The sequence below is a fragment of the Trypanosoma brucei genome (assembly GCF_000002445.2).
Source record: "Trypanosoma brucei brucei TREU927 chromosome 11 chr11_scaffold01 genomic scaffold, whole genome shotgun sequence".
In the NCBI taxonomy this organism is placed as follows: Eukaryota; Euglenozoa; class Kinetoplastea; order Trypanosomatida; family Trypanosomatidae; genus Trypanosoma; species Trypanosoma brucei.
In genome coordinates, this window is record NT_165288.1 from 5,020,295 (window position 1) to 5,040,473 (window position 20,179).

Consider the following 20,179-nt stretch of genomic DNA (forward strand, 5'->3'; position numbering starts at 1 on the left):
CTGGTAAACAGTGATGAGCCTCTCTTCTTTTAGTTTTGGAGGCCCGCCATGTTTTAGTTTGTTTTTTCTCTTTCACACGAGCAAACCAGATGTTTACTTTGTTGCTTTAGCTACCCCAAGTATTCTTTCCAATAGCGATGATCGCGGCAATTCGTTCCTATATACAAACTCGGGCACCGATTGTGCGGTGTCTTTTATCCACTTTTTTTTTGTAAAGGTGAACCCTTTGCCTGCCACCTGATTTCATCGCCTACACTTTTCCACTACCTCCTGTGCTAGCGCAGCTGTTAGCCCTTCACAATATAGTTGTAGATTCGGCACTTACCAGGAGAGTGGACGAATTATAACTCGGTTGCTTTGTCAGTTCTTATAATGACTCGCCTGCTTCTTGTTAGAACCGCGCTTTCTGACTAATACTTTTTTTTGTGGCTGCATTCTCGGTAAAAGACTGTTGTGCGTCCATGACATTGCCTTAGATGTAATTCACATTTAAAAAAGTCCTGATATCATATTGGTTATGGTACACCTAGTCGCCTTCTACTTGAACTTCTTGTTTGCGTTAGTTGCATTGTTCCTATTTTGACTCTATACCGCGATCTCTCCTTTCCTTATTCTTCCCTTCGTGATTTCACTGTCTTTAATTGTGCCCATTGTCATGTTTCTGTTTGAACTAACACCTATTTTATCTCCATTTATCTGTATTTCCACCTATCCTTTAATAATATTCCACATGTTCTTTATCTATCTCACTTCCTCTCACATCCACTAACATGCTCCGTTCACACGCTCACCATTGTTTCAACGGTCTTTGAATCTTATGAGTATTCAATCATTGGTACCACTACCCTTACAAAAATATTCGTACATACACACTTTCATAACACAGCCCTGTTATTATCATTATTATCATTATTACAATTATTACTGCTCTTATTATAATATTCGTAAATACACACTCACAACAATCTTCGATTATTATTATTATTATTATTATTATTATTATTATTATTATTATTATTATTATTATAACCCCAGCTACTAACCAAAAACAAAATCAAATTAGAATGTTACTCATTTTTTGTACCATATCAGCCTACTTCCTAACAATGACATGCCACTTTAATACCAAATTTTTACATTTTGTAGTCCTTAAATTTTATTAAATTTTTTATTCTTTCAAAGAAGTGTGAAAATACATCAAAAATTAAAAATTTCACTAAATTTATTTATTATAGTAAATTATCTTTAAATAGTAATATTTCATAAATTTTATTAATTTGACCAAGAATTCTTAAAAAGCTAGATTTCCATAAAACTCACAAAAGCTGCGGCAATCAGAGCAATTTTCTTATTTACAAGAAAACTGGAAGAGCAGCACTCCGGCTTGGGAAGCTTTCCAGTACCATCAACAAAATCAATCCGTCCACATACTGCTTTTTGACCAGGCTTTACATCCTTGTTTTCCGCTTCACAGGCTTGCTGGGTTTGGTGTTTACTGCAATCTACCCCTGTAGTTGTCTCTCCTGCTCCTGTTCCTGCTGTTTTTGTCTGCTCTTCTCCCTCTTTAGGTTTGCAGTCCCCTTTGCTTTTGTCAGTGCTATTACACTTGCATCCATCGCTTTCTTTGCAGTCTACTTTCTTTAGTTTTTTACCGCAGTCTGCTGGGGCGGTGGCTGTTTGTTTATTGCTTGCTTCGGATATCGTCGCTACCATTTTGCCATAGGCTGCGCTGACATGCTGTTCATAAAAGGCTCTGATTGCGATTAGTTTGTCTTCGTCGTTTACTGCCGCTAGTGTCTGGTCAGTTTCCAGTCCTGCTACGCCGGCTGGTATCGTTGCTTGGTTTACAGCGTCTTCGTAGTCTTGCAGTTTCTTTGCTTCTTTTCCTTGAAATATTTCTATGACCTTGTCTTCTAGGTTGGTTCCGGTTATGGGCGGCTTGGTGCTGTAAACGGCTTGCAAAACTTGTGTCATGTCCGGCCTGCTGTGAATTTCTCCAGTTTCGTTGATATAGGGGCTATTTGTGTGTCTCGGCCTCGCCATAATGGCGGCATGCGCCGTTGTCCAGCTTGTGTGCTTGTTGCCTTCGCTTGTGTGTGCTTTGTTGTGTGGCGCTACGTCTACCTCAGCGTCGGTGGTTTTAATTGTTATGTATCCTCCGAGAATTTCGTGGTCGGTGCTGATCGCTGCCTGTGTCTCTCCGAAGCCTTGTTTTTGTACTGAACTTAGCAGGTTGCATTTTTTGGTCCCGCCAGCGACCTGTTTTGCGTTGAGTCCCGACACATCTGTTTTTAGCATGGTAAAGCCGGCCTCTGTTATACCGCTTAATTCGGCTGCCTTGTTTTTAGCTGACGGCGCCGACAGTGGGCAGTCGACGTCGCCGAGTTTCCCCTCTGTTTTGACTGGTTTGCTGCCGGCTGCGTTGGTTACAGCTAGAAAAAGGTTGTTTGTGTTATCCACAGCTGCCAGTAAATGAAGTGGGTCGTCTATTCTGCCTTGAAGGTACGCCGCTTTGGCTGCCGCGTCGGTTGCCTTTTCGGTGTCTGTCGTTTCAAGCGTTGCAAGCATCTGATTGTGCATACGGCCGAAATACGCCGCCATTACCGCTGCTCTCTTGGCCAATTCTGTTCCTGCATGCCTTAGCCCGAATATTTGTGCTTTCAGTTCGCCACGCCGCATCGTCTTCGCTTTTTGTAGGATCTATGTCAATTCGTGCGTCATCGTCCCGGGAACTTTGTTCAGCTCTGCCGTCGCTTTGCATATGCTCTGCCAGAGGCTTTTGTCCAATGGTGATTGACTAGCGGGTTGTACATGAGGCGGCGATACGGCTAGCAGTAACAATGAACAAAGCATGGCTCCGTTCAGGTTCGTTGTCCTTTTTGTCATCTTCTTTTGATGGCTAGCTTTTCTATGTTTCTTGGCTCCTTTTTTCTCTGTTCTATTGTGAGATGTGATGTTCGGTGATGCTTCTGGTGCGTTTGCTGCGAGGTTATTGCCGTAATTTTTGCATTCTTTCCTTCGCTGCTGCAGCTTCAACGACTGTATACCTGTATAAAATTTAACAAAGAAAGCGAAAATTTCCATTTACGTCATGCCACCATTTCGGAATTGGCCTGTGACGCTTCGTTTCTTAGGACACACACACGTATCTACAGCTTTCAAGCCAAAATTCCTGCGATGGCTGTTGTGCTTAAGGAATGTGTTCAATAAGACCTATTGATTTCAAAATTACTCTTAATAAGTTCCGCTTTTCCAGGTCTAACTAGCCGCTTAAAAGAGCACAGTCGACCATTGAAAATTCCTTCCCCTGTCCATTCAGTTAACATCTTGATCTGTCACCGGAATAAAAAACGCAGTCTCTACAATATTAGGCTTTTCATCGGTCTATTTTTCGTCAACTATAGACCACAATCTATTCGTATCATTTTTTCTGTTTTCGCTGTGTCTTTCCATGCTCTGTGCTTTCATTCTAAATTATATTTTATTCATTATTCACTTTGGGCATAAACATCCTGAGCGTAGGAAGGAGTTTTTTCGCTACTTTCATAATATTTCCTTACATTTGGAACTTAGATTGTCCCATTTTCTTACAGCTTCGCTATTTGACTCTGCGTTATGCTCGTGCTTATTGGATTATTATGAACTTAAAAATAGAAAAATCTGTAAGTGGAATCAAATGTTGTTTAAGAATTTTTTCTTTGCTGTTTACCACTTAGAATATTGTAGGAAATACCAGTTCTTGAATGCCATATGATTTGTAATCTTCTAATTCTTGCGTTTGAACTGTCCTGCTTCACCTGTACATGAATGAATATGGAAAATAACTAAATACTTGCTTCTTTCTAATGACTTTGATAATTTGACGAAGTTTAAGAAATAGGTTTCCTGGCCACTTATTCACCACTTTGAGACGAAATAAATCTATTATTAATGCCCTTCTTTCACTGCTCTAATAGTTTTCAGCTTTTGTTTGTCTGTCTAAATTTTTGTTCCTTTATGCACTTTGTGCAAGGTTATATGAAACCATCACCTACTTGGTTTGTCATTGCATGTACCTTGGAGAAGTTAAATCTGGTGAGAGACAAACCTTAAGACGAGATTCTGGTCTTTGTTAGCTTAGTTGTCAGTGTTAAATTGCTTGGTATCGATGACAGTATTTTAAGTACAAATAACGAATTCTTCAAATAGTTTTTGAGGGAATGTTGGTAGTTTCGGTTTTGGGTAACTTCAATTTATACTACTTTTATATGACAGTGCCTATATTTCCACTTTATACAACCGCATGTTGTAACAATTTATTAACTACGTTAATTATCACATGTAAATTGTCACTTTATTTGGTTTTGTTTGTCTTATGTTCAACTTGTGTAAAGTTCAATCTTACCATATAAAACTATGGTCACCATGACAATTTAAAGCCTAAATTATGCTTCTGACAATTTCTTACATTCAACATCAACCTATATCGTTTTATATCTATTCTATATATACTTTCCAACCGCGACTACATCCCTGAAAATATTAAAAGTACTGCATGTTTTGATGCATATAAAACACTTAACACCTATGTGTTGCAGTGGCTTCTATTTTTTGTTAATTCTAAGGCTTTAGTTTACTTGTGAAAAAAGTAACGCCTTTGGATATTAAATGTACACTTTTTGGATTTTCTTTGTTAAATCTTCGTTCATCTTTGCTTGACATTGTTTTAATCATGAAAGTTGGATACTGGAACCGCCTTTATTGTTGCTTTTGTTTTATTATTTTTCTCCCTTAGTCGTGTACAAGCAACAACTTATATATTGATTATTTTTTATTGAAAGGTCTTAATATTTTGCAAGCATCACAATAAGGAATTAGAGGTCCATCTACAATACTTTTTTAACTTTATAGAGATCTTCCGTGGTTTCATATGCGGACTTTATTATTCTGGCCACGTCGGTCTTTACTGAGTGTGCCGTTAGCTGCATCTCTTTTTTCTGACTTCGCATGAGCTGCAGTAGCTGCAGCTTTTTTCACCATTGCGCTGTGCCGGTTTATGATAACTGCCTCCATATTCTTTCCTACAAAAGCTCCTTCTGCATTTCTACGTTTCGTATTGCTTGAAATCTGTCCTTCCTTTTCATTTAAATTTATAACTATATTCCTCTCCTGCCATGCTAATTCGTTCTCACTCCCTTATTCTTATTACACCATTCCATTGCTTAACGTGCTTCTATTTTGAGCTTTTAATTGGTTCTAACCACCAAACTTATCATAAAAGTTTTCGATACACACTCACATCCCACTCTTATCATTATTATTAGCATCACCATTACTATTGTTATCATCAGTCCGCTCATTATAATATTTGTATATACACACTCACAACACTCTTCTATTATTATTATTACTACTATATCCTTAAGAAATATGCATCAAATAAATAATATTAACCAAAATCAAAAATGATAAATAGCATTTATTTTCAAAACACTATTACCCCATAATTTGCACACATAAAACACTGTCACACACATATTGCCAAAAATTTACAAATTTCATCAAAAAGTGTTAAAATATATAAAATATTAGGAGTTTTATCCAAATATCAAATTAAATAAATTATCTTATAATCGTTATAGTGCTATAAAATTCATAAAGACAACATCTATGAAAGCCAATTTTTTATTAAAAAGGAAACTGCCATTTCGGCTCTTTTCTCTTTCTTAGTCATATTCACCCTATTTGCCTTTTTTCCAGCCGCAATTCTTTTTATCATCCTTTGTTTTCGTCCTCACAAGCTTGTTGATTAGTGCCACGTTGGGTACCCTTTTCTTTTCTTCCCATATTTTCCTTCTCCTTTTCCTGCTTTGTCTGCTTTTTCTGTTTCCTTTTTGCCTTCCTCACTCAATGTGCACTTTTCACCATCTTTGCCATCTTTGTTAAAAACACGCCCCTGGAAGTTTAGCGGCACTAGCTTTCGGATGCCAGCGGCAGATGAGGCAGTCGTTCCTTAACTACCAAATGTGATAATCTCCTGCTTTAAAATAACCCTATTTTTACATTATTTCCTTTTGAAAGCAAATTGTTTTGTGCAACGAAACTGCCACGCGCCAGCGCTTTTTAAAAAATTTTAAAGCCGTGCTCAGCGCAAAATTCAGAGCTGAAATTCACATAAACGAAAAAAATTTTCAAAATGTGATAGCGAGGTATAGACTAAGAATACAAAGACGAAGATTCTTGAAGTTTGAAGAAGGTTTAGGGTTTACGTAAAAAAGAGCCGCTGATTCATTAAAAAAGTGGCGAATTAAAAAAAATTAATTAAAAAATTAATAACCCTAACCCTAACACTTTTTAGCCTATTTTTCTTTCTTCCTTTTTTATTTCATTTTTAATAGAACTTTGAGAATCAATTACAAAATTCCCTAAAAGTTTTGATTCTTTTTAAAAATTTAAAAAAAAATAAAAAATAAAGAAGATCAAAAAAATAATCCAAAATTTGTGAAAACTCAATAATAAAAAACCTAACCCTAAAAGTTCAAAACATTCAAAAATAAAAAAATGAGAAATTTTTTAGCTATCAGAAATTTTTTTTACAGAATCAGACAACCAAAAAAATTCTCGGTCGAATTTAGGTGTTAAAATATATCAGAAGTTTTCAAGTAGCAAAAATTTCTTTAAAAAATTGAGGGGGGGGGGTGAATTTGTTTTAAAAAAGCAAGGCCACAAATGCGGCAGAAACCACGCTGAGGGCGAATTGCTTGTCTAGGAGAATAGAGGAATAACGGCATTTATAAGTTCCTTTATCAGATCCATCACTATTTTCTCCTTTCCAGCCACAGTGTTTTGTTCCACCCTGATTTGCTGCCTCGCACGCCGTCTGGTTTTGAAAGCTGCTGCACACAGGTTTGGAAGTATTATCCCCGCCTTTCTTTTCTTCTGTTTTTTCTTCTGAGTCTTTTTTCTTAGCTGGTTCGCCTTCTGCTATCTTAGCTTCCTTTTTCATGGAAGCAAGTTGCCTCGCCAAGGCCTCTGTTAGCTTCCCAATATCTGTTTCAGATTCGAGATGCAGACCTTCTGATGTTTTATCTTTGTTTATTTTAGGCTTAAGGTTGTTGATTTTTTTCCACAGTCGCTCCTCAAATTTGCTGCCGCCTTCACCATATGCCGCTTTTATGGAAGCATCGAGCAGACTTGGTGGCGTCGTCATCGTGTCTTCTGAGTTTTCCAGTCCTGGTAAGGATCTGACTAGTTGCCTTTTGAATAAGTCGCTTGTTGCTACGGCGTTGTAGTCGTTTGCTGTAGATGAGCAATGCTTCTGTTTGAAGTGATCTAGTAGTAGTTTGTTTGCGTCATTAGCATTGGTTATATTAGTTTTCAGGACGTCGCTGGCCACCGCATATTTTAGATCTGCATTGGCTCCATCGCCTGACCAGGCTGTTGCTTCGTTTGATTGTACCGCGCTGCCGATTTTGATTATCGAATTGAACGTGAGTTTGCCTGTGTCTTGGGTTATCCCTGTGCTTACACAGTTAGTGTTGCCGCCGCCGTGCTTACAATTTATTGTTACTTCTGTTATTGGAGTCAGCTCGGGCAGTAACATGTTTTCGGATTCGTTCGTGGGGTCAAATTTTGTCCTTTCCTCGGTCAGCTGTACCTTTGCGCATTCGTCTGGCATGGCGGTGCCTGCTGTTTTTGTTGTTAGTGACGTCGCAGTGAACTGGCCTGCCCCCGTTCTCGCCGTTAACTCTGTTTTGCCTCCGGCCTGGCTGAGTTGTTCGATTAGTGTTATCGCTCGGGCCGCAGTTGTTAGTTTTGGCTCATGGTCGGCCAGTAATTTGCGGCCTGCCTGTGCCGCAGCTCGGCAGGTTTGAAATATTTCGCCTGTCGCAGCTAAAGCTGGTAACGATTTGCTCTTTAGATCATCGTCGCCGGCTGTGGCGGCAATCGTTAGTTTTAAAATCTGGTCTGTCATAAGCGCCAGATTAGCCTCTGCTCGTTCCTGTTCCTCTGTATAAAAAGCCAGGGCGTTGTGCAGCCGCATCGCGCACTCGCAGCCGCTGTCGCACTTCACCGCTTTTGACGCGCTTGTTTTGTAGGTTGTAATGCACAGTGCCGCTATCCAGCTTGCGGCAAGTGCGGCAGCCATCTATATTAAAGCTTCTTGTGGTGTTGAGGTTGATGTTCTTATTGGGTTGGTCACCTGTGCTGCTGGAGGGAACTTTTCTGTTAGAAGCTTTCTTTTTGGGTGCAGTGAGAAATACGCCTCGTTTTTTAAAGAACAGACATATAAATCCAATTGGCTTGTCAGTACTACTTTTGTGTTTGGTTACGATTTGCATATATTTTATATGGTATCTATCCCGTTATTTTTTTCTTTCTCATGTTGTCTATTTGCCGGCACTAATCCATTACATTTTGTGTAAATAACATAGTAAATTTCTTTGTTTCCACGGACGTGATTCTTGTGCCGCTTCTGTGGTGTCTGCTTGGCGTCTGGTGCAATGTTTGGCAGTTGTCCAAAGCTTTTTAGTCTCATCTAGGTTTCGATCTGGTCCTATTTTGATTGCGCCTCTCGTTTTGTTTAATTTATCAGTGATATCTGCTGATACCTGCACGTCCTTGCCGCGTGTCTTGCCTTTTGTATCTTCTATTGTTTTTATGACATCTGCGTCTGTGTTGTTGGTGCTGTAGTCTCCTATTTACCTTTAGTGGCACTGTTTTAATTTCTCTTGCATTTGTTCTGCTGTGAAAGCTCTGCTTTTGTTTCTCTGTTTTGTCTGGGATTCAAATTTGAGGAAAGTTTGACAAAACCGCTTGTATGCCAGAACAACCCGTGAGGAATTCATCTAAGAGTTGTCTAGTTTCTTTTTTCTCCTGTGGTTGAAATCCTAAAGCCAATTACTCGTTAGAATTTACCTTTAAACCAGTTGCATCTTGGGAGAAGTTAAAATTTGTCAGCTTCAAGCAACTTCCCTTCCTTAAATGCATCACTACAAATACTATCATAATAAAAATCTAACTTCTCCCCGGATACAGCCTAAGTTTGCAGTTTTCCTAGATTATGATTTATCAATTCCTTACTTTTATATTTTTTATACCAAGTCAAGTTGGTCATAGTTTCTTTTTCCCTTTCCTGCCGAGAGAACGCGTTTCCTGCTAGATGAAGTAATTCAGCTTCTCCAATGGCGCCACTGACGTGTATGGAAAAGAATCGATCCTCGTAATCCAATCCAATCATTCCTCTTGGCAAAAGAAGTCTTTTTCCTACATTAGTCTCTCTGTACACACTCAAAAGAAGTAACGGCTTGTAAATGCTCTGTTCCGACCACCATTCATCGGTCATTTTAAGTATTTCATTAAACGCTCTTTCAAACTTTCTGAATGCCCAAAATCTAGCTATTATACCACCTCCATTCAAGTATGCTTTTTGGTTTGCAGGCCACTTAATTAAGTGCGTTAGGTTCAGCTGCTCTTCCACAAAGTAAGAGGCTTTGCAAAACCATGTGCACCCCGCCATATGGTCTCTGTATTCTGAGTTCAAAAGTAAATCTAACTGTGGTGCATAACATTCAGCTGGCGACATGAATATAATTGGAGAAACTTGTTTCTCTTTGACAACATCGTCCTCGCTAAACTTCTCTTCATTTTCTGCATAATTTTGCATAAAATATTCCACCGCATTCTCATATATATCACGATCAGTAACAATAACATCAGACCCATCAAACAGTGATTACAATATCCTCATCACTTGCATTATTATTTTCTAAAAATTCCATAACCCATATAGGCCTTTTAACATGGCTATACAAACATCCTATTGCAATTGTAATAATGTCAATATGAGCCTACGCCGTCCTTGAGTTTCTTGCGTTTGAACTACAAACGCAAAGACTTTGGGTTTCTTAGCCTCATTATTTGTTATATGTGTTATATTATTTTATTCATCATTTTAAAGGAACACAGCGCTTATACATACTAAATGTTATATCAACAGGAATAGTAAAACTCTCAAGAGACCGAATTCCATGACTTACTATACTTTTACAATTTGAGGTTATTATAGGAAAAATTAGAAAAGTTCAATAAATATGTTCAGTTGTAACATTATTGTATTTATTTAAGGAATAAGTGTTTACATAAATAATCAATTTCTTTATACTATTACTGTGTGACTTATGAAGGGTGAATTCTCAGAAAATACATCTTTTGCTTAAGCATGCATCTACGGATTTGGTTTTAGTATATAGCTGTAGCTGTAGCTTTAGCTTAGACCGCACTCTACATGTGTGCCATAATTTCTTGCATTATTCACATTTTTTCTCTATGGAGTGTTGTAGAAAATGTTTTATTTAGTTGTACTACTGAGTTCCTAGATGCTAAGTCTTTTATTACATTCCTATGACAGCTACCTAGATGTTCGTTAAAGCCATGAAACCAGCATCAACGTGGCTTTGTGGAGTAATATAAGTGATTCTTTGAACAACATACCCACTCTATTTTTCTTGAACATCCGTTCCTGTTTTTCCCGCATCTTCCTTTCAACAATTTCCTCGTGTTCAATTACGCCCATCATTACATTATGCTCGAAGCTGCACCTGTACCATCTCCATCTCCCTCTGTCTTCTTCACTCAGCTACTGTTCACATTACTTACTTACTTTTGTTGAACCTTTGCACCTTCGCAACTGGTTTACTTGCTTCTACTTTACCTTTCCATTCCATCTTCACCACCGCTATCATTATAATATTCGTATATACACACACTTACAACACTCTCCTATCATTATTATTATCATTATCATTATCATTAATATTATTATTATTGCTCTTATTATAATATTTGTATATACACACTCACAACACTCTCCTATTATTATCATCATCATTATTATTACTGCTCTTATTATAATATACGTATATGCACACTCACAACACTCTCTTAACATTGTGATTATTATTATTATTATTATTATTATTATTATCATTTTTATTATTACTATTTTTATTATTACTGTTGTTATCATTACTATTTTTATAAACATAACTTATATTAATAAAATGAACAAAATAAAGCACAGCATAAAATTAGAATGGCTCTCATTTTTCATACTCTGTTACAACATTATGTTACATCCGTAGGCAACTTTTACACCAAAATTTTATATTCTTTAGATTTTCAGATACTCAAAAAATTTGCACTGATTTAAACATTTTCATCAAAAAGTGTTAACATATATCAGATAATAGTAATTCTCTCAAAGTAGAAAGTGTCATAAATTCCACTAATTGGAAAAAATTTATTAATATGCTGAAATGTTATCAAACTCACAAAAGCAGGAACAATCAGAGCCAATTTACCATTGACAAGAAAACTGGAATCTCTATACGCTGGGTCAACTTTTCCCTGTCCTTCAATATAGTCAATCCATCCACAAACAGCTTTTTTTTGCTGCCTTTGTTCTTGGAGCTTTCGCACATGTTTCGGGGTCCCGATAAAGGGAGTAAACGGAACCTGTTGGGGCCACTCCTTCCTTAAATTTTCATTTATCATCTGTTCAATTGCACGGGTCTTTGCATTTTTCTGCTGTTGTTATCGTTACACACGCCTTTTCGAATTCGGAAGTTTTTGGTTCGTCTGTTTCTTATCTGCTCCATCGAGTTGCTTCTCGTCCGCGGCTTTTGAGTCATTATTTGCCTGTTTGTAGCTTTCACTTCTTCCTTTTGGGCTGCTGTTTCCGCTTGAGCTAGGGCTGTCGCCATCAGGGCTGACAATGTGTTGTTGTCGGAGGTTAGCTGCGCCTCCTCGATCATTATTTGATCCAGTTCTGTTTCTGCTTTCCGTCCCTCTTGTGTTGCTGTTTTGAGTTTGGCAAGCCATTTTGGTGAAAGCGGTTTGCCGTTGTTTGCACCTGCAAACATACAAGCTCCTTTATTTTACGAATGGTCCCCGTCGCGCGCATGTCGCCGCTGCCGTCGATGGTTCCGAGTATGCCGACTTTGCTGGCACTCCCCTTGCCCTTGCTCATATCGTCTTCGAAGCCGCGGATTGCTGATTCTAGTAGGCTAACGGGGGTTTGACCCTGCTCGGCTTCGTTACCGGCTTAGCATTCGGCCGCTATCTTGTTATAGGATTTTGCGGCGTTTGTACCGACTTTGCTGAACGTTACGTGATCTTTCCCTGCGCCTTCGCACGCTTTGTTGGGCCGTGTCGTGCTGTCTGATGCGCATATGCAAAGCATCGACGCTTCCAATTTCTTTGGCCCGGTGATTGCTGCTGTCGGTGTCGAGGGATTGCCGAAAGCCGTTGGTCTTGAGTTGTCCGAGCCGAATATTTTTGTTGTTGACGATGTCTTGCTGACCGCCGAACAGGGCCTGTTTTAGTGTTGCTTTCATTTGAGCAAAAACATCTTTTCCTTCTTTGGATGCTAGTTCTTTTTCTTTTGTTTCTACCTGCCTTCCTGTTTTGTTCAGAGCTAGAGTTACGTACGATTTGCTTGTGAGTGCGGCAATCAGGTGCTTTTTAGCGTCGCCTTTGTGGACGTCTAAGAAAGCCTTGGCTTTTTCGCATGCGGCCTTTTTGTTTCCACCGCATGGATTTGATTCCTGTATTTGCTCTGCTTCTGCCGGTCGTTGTGCACTTGCTTCTGCCGTTGTGGTTTTTTCTACTGCGTCTCTGCTGTTTAGGAGTAGGTTTATAGTACTCGCCGCATCCATGATATTTTTGACGTCAGCCCAATTCGTATTTGGCTTTGGAGTGTACTTCAAGGCCTTTAACACCGCGCAGAAGTGGTGAAGGACATACCTGTGGCTACCGTCCGGTGGGGCTGCCCCGCTGACATACTGTAAGGTTATAGCCAACGCTAGTGCCGCGCGGTGCATCTTGCCGATTGTATCCTTGTGTGACAGTCTTGGGATCCCTACTTTTGCCTAAGGTGCAGTTTCCTTGAAGAATCTAGTTCGCTCATGTTAGGCTTGTCAGTGTTATTTTCTTTTTGTGGCTGTGTCTTCGTTGCTGGTAAGCGTGTTAGTGTGCCTATCCGTACTGGCGGTTGATCAACGCTGTATTTGGATTGCATGTTGTGGTAAACACCATGCATCTTTTGTCGGAATTATGCTTTAAAAGTCGCTTCAGTTGACATGTAATTGTTGTTGTGTTATTGTTTAGTTTTAAGCACCGTTTGGCTCGTGTTTTTGGCGGGGGACAATGCGTTTTGGGTGCCTTTTACTCTCTGGCTAGAGTTGTTCTGTACATAAGGTGAATTCACTGTTTCCACACTGCTTCCAGCCAACTTCTTGTAAATGTTTCTGATTTATAGAGTGTATTATCTTCGACTTTGTGCAACTTCTCGAGTTGTTGTGGCCATAATCACAGAAGTATCGTTTGTAAAATTGATTTCTGCCGCCGCTGACTTTTTGCTTTTTTTCTTTGGTGTATGTTTTTGCTGTCTTCCCTCCACCTGCACTATCCGAAACTGTTAGTACCTCTGATGTTTCTTTCAAATTGTTCTGTTTTTCTTTTTGTAAGCGCATAGGCTTTTTTCACTCCAAAAACTGAATAAGAGGTGTGAAAAAGTTATTATATAGAGCTTAAACTATATGCTCTTATCTACCACCGGTGTCTAGCGTTTGCTGCGCTCGCGTTCTAATGATCGGCTGCGGCGCTGTCGCGACGCGCAGTCTTTTGTTCTTGTGAGTAGTCCTTACTGCTTTTACTTTTCCAGTAAAAAATTGTTGTGGATAGGTTGGATTATCTGTATACCTTTGCTTTGTTGCTGGACATTGTATAGTTGTCGTTTTTTGTGCAAGCTGTTGTTTTCCTGTGTCTTGCTTTATTAAAAGAGGGATTTTACAGTTATTAAGGGGTAGGTCCTGCCTATTCCACTTTTTTTTACCTTGTATAAAATAATTTATTTATCCTAACTGCTGTAAAACTAAACCAAAACACTCATACGCGTTGTTTGAGCAACTGCCGCTTAAATGTAGCGCCACATATCAAAATCTAATGTCAGATTTAAAAAAGATTCACTGTCATCTCCGCCATCCAATCTGTACATTTACATATGAAATGTGGTGCACAATTCCCCCTGAACCATTTTCTTCTGTGGAACCATCTATTGGCTGAAAGTCTGGCGTTCTATTCCTCATTTTTCCTCTTTTCTGCATGTGTTAATGTTTGCTTCCATCACTGTACCTGAGGTAGAGGCTGCATTTGACCTCTGCAATGTGCTTAGTTTCTGCATCATTTACCACTCTATTGCCTCCTTGTGTATAATAGTGCAATTTTCATGTTTGTGTCAGAAACTGCATCTATTCTTCTTTCCTTTCGTTTTGTTTCATTGCGTTACATTTAATAATATTCTCCTCACTTACTTACTCTCATTTCAACATTTTCATAATATCAATGCACCACTTTCAGCAGTACATACAGCCTTTAGCATAACTCTTATTATAATATTAGTATATACACACCTGAAACCCATCATTATCATTATTAATATCATAGTTATTATCATTGATTTATTATTATAACCTTAACTCCTAATATCCGGAAGGTAAGCTTGGTGAACGAAGCAAAAAACTGTCGAAATAGCACTTACTCTTCTTACCTTATATCCACCATACTACTTTACACCCATATGTCACTATCATACAAATTTTACCACAATTTTTAAATATTTATCCAATTCTCAAAAGTATCACTAATTTGCACATTTTTTACAAAAATATTGATATATATCAAATTTTAGTAAATTTCAATAAATTCTCTCAAAATAAAAAATTTCATAATTTTCATAAATTTATAAAATCGAGCAAAAATGCAAGCAATAGAGGCACCTTGTGAATGACAAAAGAATTGCTTCCTGTGGTGTTTGTGGTTCCGGTTTTGCTATCTTTCTCTCCTCCCTCTACTTCCTTTTTGACAAAATACGTATCCTTTACGCACTTTTTATTTTCTCCCTCGCCGGTGAGTTTGCAGCCATCTTTGCAATCGTCTCCTGTTTTTTTACTGCATTCTTTGTTTTCCTCTTGTATTCCCCCATTGGTAGAGCAGTCTTTTGCTGGTTCTGACGCGACTGTTCTATCCGCCTTAGCTTTTAGTTCGGGGATGGCGATTAATAGCGCGGTTGTTATTTCTGGTGGGTCTGTTAGTGTTTCGATCTTAACTTCTTTGGGTTTTCCGCCATCTATTTTTTTCACCTTTAGCTTATTCACTTGGTTGACTCGTGCGGTCGAGGCGGCGTTATCGTCTTTGACTGCCTGTCCTATCAAGCTTCTGGCTGCTTGATCGGCCATAGTGTTAGTGACTTTGCCGAGCTTTATGAGTAAATCTTTGACTTCGGCTTTTATGGTGGTTGTTGTAAGGGCTTCTGATATTGCCTTTTCTGTTGTTTCTGGGCATGTGCTCTCGGGAAGTTTCATTACTTTGCCGATGGCGGTGAAGAGCTTTTTGGCTGCCGTGGCGGAGTCGGGTGCTTGGTAGTCTGTGCCTAGTGCATTTGCCACTGCTATTGTTGCTGTCGCTCCTGAACCTGTGTGGGGTGATACTGTGATTAGGTCTGCGCCTACCGTGGCTGGGGTAGCGCTGCCGCTGTACTGCCATAGCGCCGTGTTGTCCGCGTTGGATCCCAGCATAAAGGCGCAGACGTTGTTTCCTGTGGCGTCTTGCAGTTGCGTCGGCCCAGAGTATTTCGCTAATCCTTTGTTAGTTATTTCGCTGCTGTCTAGGTTTAGCTTCGGTGCGTATTCGTCCGTTATCGTTGTCGGGCATCCGAATTCTGCTGGCGATGTTAGTTTCGTGGTTCTTGTATTGGCCTGTGTTATGCACTTTCGCGCCGTGTCGCTCTTTGTGGTAGCTTGAAGTATCGCCACTAGCTCCGTTAGTCGGCCTGCCACGTGGGCACCGTTTGCTGCCGCCGTCACACCCGCTGCTACGTTTCCTGCTGCTTTGGTTGTTGCATCTACTCGGCAGTTCTCTGCTGCTCGAGCCGCTGCTGTGAACAGAATTGTATCGTTTACAGTGGGTACCACTAGAGCAGCCAGAAGCAATTTGTTTCGGGCTTCGGCCGCCGCCTGCTCTTGCCTGTGTAGCTTCTGCAGGCGGCCGATTGCGACTGCCGCTGTATCCTGTATTGCCATGGCCGTGCCGCATAGCTGTGTTATTTTGGCTTCGTTGAACCCGTTGGTTGATGGCTTTGCCAATCTTAAGATGGTCGTGAAGCACAGTGTTAGAAGGGTCACTGTGTGCGCGGACAGACGCTGTTGCTCTCCCGAAAATGGAAGCATTTGAAGACGCGTCTACTCTGTGAATTTGATAATGGTTGAGTGGTACTTTTTTAAAAGTTGTGATAAAGGGTATTAAACGCCTCCGGCATTTCTTGGTAGATTTTGTGTTTAAAGTTTGTTTTGAGTTTTTCTCTGCCGCTTGTCTGTATGTTGTTCACTAGACGCTACAGCTAACTGGTTGAGTTTAGTTTTAAGTTTACTATAAGGGTTGTTGCTGTTGATTTTTGTTTCTGTTCCTTATTTCTTTGTTATAAATCCCACAAAATTCTTTGACATCGCTGGCTGACGCTCTTTTTATACTTGTGGTTTATTTTTTCCTTGTAATATTACGCCTAAAGTATTGAGGCGCTACTATGCACTGTTAAGATCTTGTTCTGTCACGTAAATTACCTTACAAAAACAACATATTCCGCCACCCACGACCATCCCCCCTATATTCTCCTCTACATTCTATGGAAAAGGTCCTTAATTTTATATATTTCCATTTCAAATCACTATAGTCAAATCTCTACATGACCATCTCCCTCATTACAAGTTTTTCAACTAATCAAATTGCTTTGCGTATTCATGTTTGACTGAAAAACAGTGTTTCCACTTATTTTTATTTCATCTATCATCTTCTTCATATCCAATCCCACGTTTACTTGAATAATGAATACCCTTCTATTTCTAAAACATTTTAACACTTATAGGATCTATTCTTTTTCACCTGCCGTTAATCTTGTGCTGACACATCTATGTTCATAATAATATAACTTTTCTGCTTTGTACGTATTCATAATTCTAACTCTAAATCCTTTGAAACCTGACTGATATTAGTTTGATTTCTTTTTAATGCCAACACTTTCGTGTCTGCGCGCAAATTTGCCGAATACCTAGCCTGCTTCATGCGATCCATCAACTGCGAATCTCCTTTAATTCTAATGTAAATTATTGGAGGCGTAAACTTCACCAATTTTTATTTGTATACTAATACAAAATTGAGGGTTTATCGGCGCTAACTATGTGTATCTCACAGATCTCATTTAAAGATTCATACATCATATTTCTTATACATTTACTTCCTTTTCCAGTTTCCCTATAGGGAGCGGCTTCTGCTGTTTTATTTAATATTTATCTTTCTTCTTTATATTCTTCTGTTATTGCTTCTGCGTACGGCATAGCAACTATATTTGTCTTGTGCACTGCATTCTAATCCTCTCAAATTGTCCCCTTCTCTCTTTCTGCATGGAGATAGACTTATTATGCTTCTGTTTAAACCTCCGTATATCATAATTTCATTCCTTCTTTCTGTCTTTCCGAGTGCCTTTAAATATTATCCCTATTGTCATTTATTTCCCTTACTCACTTACCTAGACTGTATCCTTGTCTTTGTTTTAAGTGCTTCTATTTTTTTCGTCCATTTAGTTATCAATATTATCATTATTATAATATTCGTATATATACACACTCACCACACTCTCCTATTATTATTATTATTATTATCATTATTAATATTATTCATAAAATAGACGAATAAACCATATTATACTAGTATTCTTTTTCCATACCCTCTTACTCTACTACTTCACATTCAAAGACTACTTTTACACACATTTTATAAAAAAATCGTATTTAAAATATTTTGATCACTTCTCAATTGTTTTTAAAAAGTGTTAAAATATTTAAAATATTATATGTAGATAGTAAATTCTTGAAAAACATTTATTTTCTTATATTTATAAAATTTGCAATAATACTATTTAAAGCTAATTATCGTAGAAAAAATGCAAGCACAAGAGGGGCCTTTTTAATGATAACAGAATTGCTTCCTGTGGTGTTTGTGTTTGTTTTTCCATCATTTTCCGCTTTAACTCCCTCTACTTCCTTTTTGACAAAATCCGGATCCACTACGCACTTTTTATTGTCGACAACGCCGGTCAATTTACAACCATCTTTGCATTCAGCTCCTGTTCCTTTTTTTTCGCAAGTTTCATCTGTTTGCCCCGTTTTGTTTTTTTGCTTTTCTTGTCCTGCTTGAACTGCAGTAAGCCGGAGTGCTATGCCCTTGAAATAGCTGCTTACCAGGGCTAGGTCAGTGCCTGTTGCTATGCTGTCTAGAGTTCCTTTCGAATCTTGGGTTTCTTTTTTGTATTTCGTCTGTTTGTCGTAGAGGCCAGTGGTGTATCGCGATCCGAAGGTTGTAGCATCGCCGTAAGTACTTTTGATGAGTTGCTTGATTTGGTCGGCTTCTGTGCCTTCTGGCTGTGTACCTGCAGGGATTTCAGTTGTTAGAAGTTGCGCTGCAATGTACAAAAAGTCGCTGTCACCGAATAACGTTTCTGTCGTTGTCGACTCTAGCGCGATCTTTGGAGGTGGGACTGCCTCTCTTGCTTTGCACAGCAGGGCTGCTAGCTTGTCTGCCGTGGGCAGCTTGCTTGGTGGTTTCTCTTCTTCGGCGTCGCAGTTCTGCTTTGGCCGGTCAGTTTTTCTTGTCGGTAATAGCTTGCCTCCGTAGTGTGGTGCCGTTGCTTTTGCTACCATCGTGATTGCCTCCAGTGTGCCTTGTGTGGTAGTTGTCTGGCATTTGTTGTTGCTGTCTGAATTGAGGGCCGTTGACAGTTCCAGTTCCAGATCGTAGTTTCCCATTTCTATGTCTATTTCCGCCTCGGTAGCTGCTTTTACCTTGGTCGCCGCCATCGCCGAGATGGTTTTTCTTTCCAGTGGCGAGTTGCTAAGTGTTGTTGGGTCGCACTGTGCGTCGCCGTGTTTTGCCCACGTTGTTTTAGCTTTGCATTTTGTGGTCGTTGCGTCTCTTGTGCTTTTTGAGACTTTGAACGACGTATAGGCTTGTGTGCGGCCTTGGAGATAACTTATGCGCTGGAGAATCCCCTCTCTGACGCCGCTTAATGTTTGTTTGTAGTTCACGCGTGCTTGCTTGGTTTTGTCTATTTTTAGCCTTCCGTGTAAAACCAGTGCCGCGTATGCATTTTGTTCTTTCAGCTGCGTCGCTTCTGCTGCTTTAAGTTGCCATATCTGCGTCAGTTTTTCTGCTTGGGAGACATCGCTATCGGTTGTCGAAAGCAGGGACTTGAAATCCTCTGCTACTTTGTGCAGATATTTGGCCTCGTGGCAGAGAGAGGCTATGGCATTTTCGGCTTCGTTTTCTGCCATCGCCTTTTGCATCGTCAGCATCGACAGAGTTAGCACCAGTACCTGCTCTATGTTGTTGGGCTGAATCATCTTACTTTGTGCTCTTTCTTCCCTTGCTTGCCGCATCGCTTATAATTGTTAGTTACTTTTGGGGCTGAGTGGTGAGTATTTTTTTCAATTATTCCAACACCATCGACAATTAGCTTGTTAACAAAGATGTGAAACTGAGGGTATAAAATATTTTTTCAGCTTTTGACCTCTTCCTGGCAGCATGTCAAATTGTCTATCTCAATAAGAACCAATCATTTTGGATGATGTTTGGCTTGTGCTGTCATTTGGAAAGGAAAGCTATATTGACCGTCCATTGGTTGGGAGAGTTTTAGTGCTTGGAGTTTTCATTAAACTTAATGTAATATGCGCTCAATAAAAATCCAACCCACATTTACCCGTCGTCCATCAAATTTCAATGTACTGTCAAGCGGACGCACGGCTATATTTCTATACCGCATAGCGAAAAACTCTTTTTAATCAAAAACACTTACAATACTGATCTCTTTGTGCTTTTAATGCGGTTCAAATCCTTGTTTACGGATTAATCTGTTATAAAGACCTAACGCTGTCACTTTTTTATTAAGGATAAGCTTGGTCATTTCAAGTGTTTTCTAGTCTTACTGGTGTTCTTTTTCATCTAGTCGGTGTAAATCACGGAATTTTCTGTACTCATTTGCTTTTAAGTTTCTTTATATTTCCCATAAGTTCAAAGAAAGTGTGCATTTATA

General features: G+C 39.3%; 2 protein-coding genes and 5 pseudogenes across 2 annotated transcripts, besides 14 other annotated features; all 7 read right to left on the reverse strand.

Moving 5' to 3' along the window:
• The first annotated feature begins 889 nt into the window (after nt 1-889).
• Nucleotides 890-940: a microsatellite.
• A 31-nt stretch (nt 941-971) lies between these two features.
• Nucleotides 972-1,027: a microsatellite.
• A 122-nt stretch (nt 1,028-1,149) lies between these two features.
• Nucleotides 1,150-1,173: a sequence feature (AT_rich).
• A 26-nt stretch (nt 1,174-1,199) lies between these two features.
• Nucleotides 1,200-1,279: a sequence feature (AT_rich).
• A 20-nt stretch (nt 1,280-1,299) lies between these two features.
• Tb11.14.0003 lies at nt 1,300-2,886 on the reverse strand (annotated as a pseudogene).
• Nucleotides 2,887-5,287: 2,401 nt separating this feature from the next.
• Nucleotides 5,288-5,329: a microsatellite.
• Nucleotides 5,330-5,615: 286 nt separating this feature from the next.
• Tb11.14.0029 lies at nt 5,616-5,962 on the reverse strand (annotated as a pseudogene).
• Nucleotides 5,963-6,284: 322 nt separating this feature from the next.
• Nucleotides 6,285-6,315: a sequence feature (AT_rich).
• A 105-nt stretch (nt 6,316-6,420) lies between these two features.
• Nucleotides 6,421-6,453: a sequence feature (AT_rich).
• A 235-nt stretch (nt 6,454-6,688) lies between these two features.
• Tb11.14.0004 lies at nt 6,689-8,128 on the reverse strand (annotated as a pseudogene).
• Nucleotides 8,129-8,926: 798 nt separating this feature from the next.
• On the reverse strand, nt 8,927-9,976 carry Tb11.14.0005 (annotated as a pseudogene).
• A 786-nt stretch (nt 9,977-10,762) lies between these two features.
• Nucleotides 10,763-10,819: a microsatellite.
• Nucleotides 10,820-10,852: 33 nt separating this feature from the next.
• Nucleotides 10,853-10,891: a microsatellite.
• Nucleotides 10,892-10,934: 43 nt separating this feature from the next.
• Nucleotides 10,935-11,020: a microsatellite.
• Nucleotides 11,021-11,220: 200 nt separating this feature from the next.
• Tb11.14.0006 lies at nt 11,221-12,863 on the reverse strand (annotated as a pseudogene).
• Nucleotides 12,864-14,462: 1,599 nt separating this feature from the next.
• Nucleotides 14,463-14,511: a microsatellite.
• Nucleotides 14,512-14,694: 183 nt separating this feature from the next.
• Nucleotides 14,695-14,791: a sequence feature (AT_rich).
• Tb11.14.0007 (variant surface glycoprotein) lies at nt 14,775-16,268 on the reverse strand (the record flags this gene model as incomplete). Its single annotated transcript, XM_824689.1, has 1 exon — nt 14,775-16,268. The coding sequence occupies one exon, from the start codon at nt 16,266-16,268 to the stop codon at nt 14,775-14,777; it is 1,494 nt and encodes a 497-aa protein (XP_829782.1).
• Nucleotides 16,269-17,732: 1,464 nt separating this feature from the next.
• Nucleotides 17,733-17,769: a microsatellite.
• A 154-nt stretch (nt 17,770-17,923) lies between these two features.
• Nucleotides 17,924-17,997: a sequence feature (AT_rich).
• A 23-nt stretch (nt 17,998-18,020) lies between these two features.
• On the reverse strand, nt 18,021-19,490 carry Tb11.14.0008 (variant surface glycoprotein; the record flags this gene model as incomplete). Its single annotated transcript, XM_824690.1, has 1 exon — nt 18,021-19,490. One exon carries the CDS (start codon nt 19,488-19,490, stop codon nt 18,021-18,023), a length of 1,470 nt encoding a protein of 489 aa, XP_829783.1.
• Nucleotides 19,491-20,179: the final 689 nt, after the last annotated feature.